The sequence below is a fragment of the Perkinsus marinus genome, assembly GCF_000006405.1.
Source record: "Perkinsus marinus ATCC 50983 genomic scaffold scf_1104296975926, whole genome shotgun sequence".
NCBI classification, from domain to species: Eukaryota; Perkinsozoa; order Perkinsida; family Perkinsidae; genus Perkinsus; species Perkinsus marinus.
In genome coordinates this window covers 311,445-312,986 of record NW_003200605.1, presented here as the reverse complement: position 1 = coordinate 312,986, position 1,542 = coordinate 311,445, and the positions used below count along the sequence as shown (strand labels likewise).

The 1,542-nt window shown below is 48.1% G+C and overlaps 1 protein-coding gene across 1 annotated transcript; it reads right to left on the bottom strand.

The window, feature by feature from the left end:
- Nucleotides 1-612: 612 nt before the first annotated feature.
- Pmar_PMAR004518 (hypothetical protein) lies at nt 613-998 on the bottom strand (the record flags this gene model as incomplete). Its single annotated transcript, XM_002765016.1, has 2 exons — nt 613-660; nt 864-998. 2 exons carry the CDS (start codon nt 996-998, stop codon nt 613-615), a joined length of 183 nt encoding a protein of 60 aa, XP_002765062.1.
- Between the last annotated feature and the right edge of the window lie 544 nt (nt 999-1,542).

Genomic DNA, 1,542 nt, shown 5'->3' with positions numbered 1-1,542 from the left:
GTTCACTATTCTTTCGCAGCCATGAGTAAGATGAGGTAGAGGAGTGGTATTGGCGTTCAAAAACTTCATGTAAATGACGTTACCGGTGTATCATTGAAGATGAAAAATGTTGCGGCATTCACCGTGGTGCGCCGTGTGTGGGAGGTGACACACGCAGACATGTAATTGTGAAGTCATGCATTCCGTCACGAAGGAAGGTATTCATTTATTGTCTTTTCTGTTGAGTTTGACGAGTCATGTGACGGTCATCCTGCGAGTCGACGGAGGAGGCAGAAGCTTTACTAAGTGTTTGATGTAGTGCCTTACACGCTGGATTATCGGCAGCGTGAGATTGATGTGATATGTGTCTCATACTGCCGATATGTAACATGTCGAACGGGGACTCCCAGATTTAATATCCTATATAGGAAGTGGACATAAGTTCTGCGTTGGAGTTTGTGTTATTCACCGCCATTTCTGTTTGCCCTGGAGCGCCTGTTCGTAGTAAGACTGTTCCAAGCGAACGCAAGGAAAAGCGGCGAAAGAGGATTCAGCAGCAAAAGCTGGAGGGAAGTGAATCTGTAAGAAGTACGCCAATATCAAAAATTACACGTCAAATACAAGTCTCTTTTCTCAATGGTCCTTCACCTTCGTTTCATGAGCTTCCTTGTCGCCATGTACCTAAGCTATCACCAATACTCACAAACTGATGGTGAGTAGTGTACCGGATGGTGAGCGTTCAGACAGGCATCATACCATGCGGGGTGACACACTCGACAGACTTCCTCGGTGAACCATCGGCGGCATGTCTCACACCGCTTCGCAGCACGCAACAAATGCTGGCAAGCGTCGATCACATTAATGGTGTACAACAAATGACTTACTTCATCCTTTTTAATGGTCGGGGGCAGCCTGCAGGTTGTATTCCGGAAGTCCTTCACAAGCCCAGCATTCTCATTAGTAGTATCAGTCACCCCCTGCTGTGTCTTACCGCCGAACATCTTCGCGAATGCGGACATGATGGCGGAGTTCCGGGATAGAGAGGACAATGGACGGACAGTTGAGCTCAGCATTTCCAAAGAGCCCCAGCTTGCTGATTCAACAGATTCTGATAACGCTGGAGATGAATAATCGAAGACGCATTTACGATTGCTATACCGCTCCCTGGTGAAGAATACGTTGTTTGAACCATCCCCCAACTTGTAAACCCAACAGGTCAAGATAAAAGGAATACGCAGTCAACATACTCATTATCATTATGCAATCTCAACTTGGTCTCGAATAGGGTCCTTTTTGTGGTAGTAGCCTTGGAAAATTCAAACTCGGCCGCACTCTGTACTCGACCTCTCTCGTCACCGGAGCTTCGTGGAGGCCCTACATATGAACAGCACCATGACTGGTAGTGCGACGACGCCCATTGACCAAGGGCTGCTTCCCGACGAGGCTTCCCCGAGGACCTCGTACCTATTTAATGGCTCCGCTCAAGTCATTCCATTTGGGGTATTCCAGTGTTGACGAAATAGCCACATCAGCACCCTCGACTCACCGGGGAAGGGCCAACAG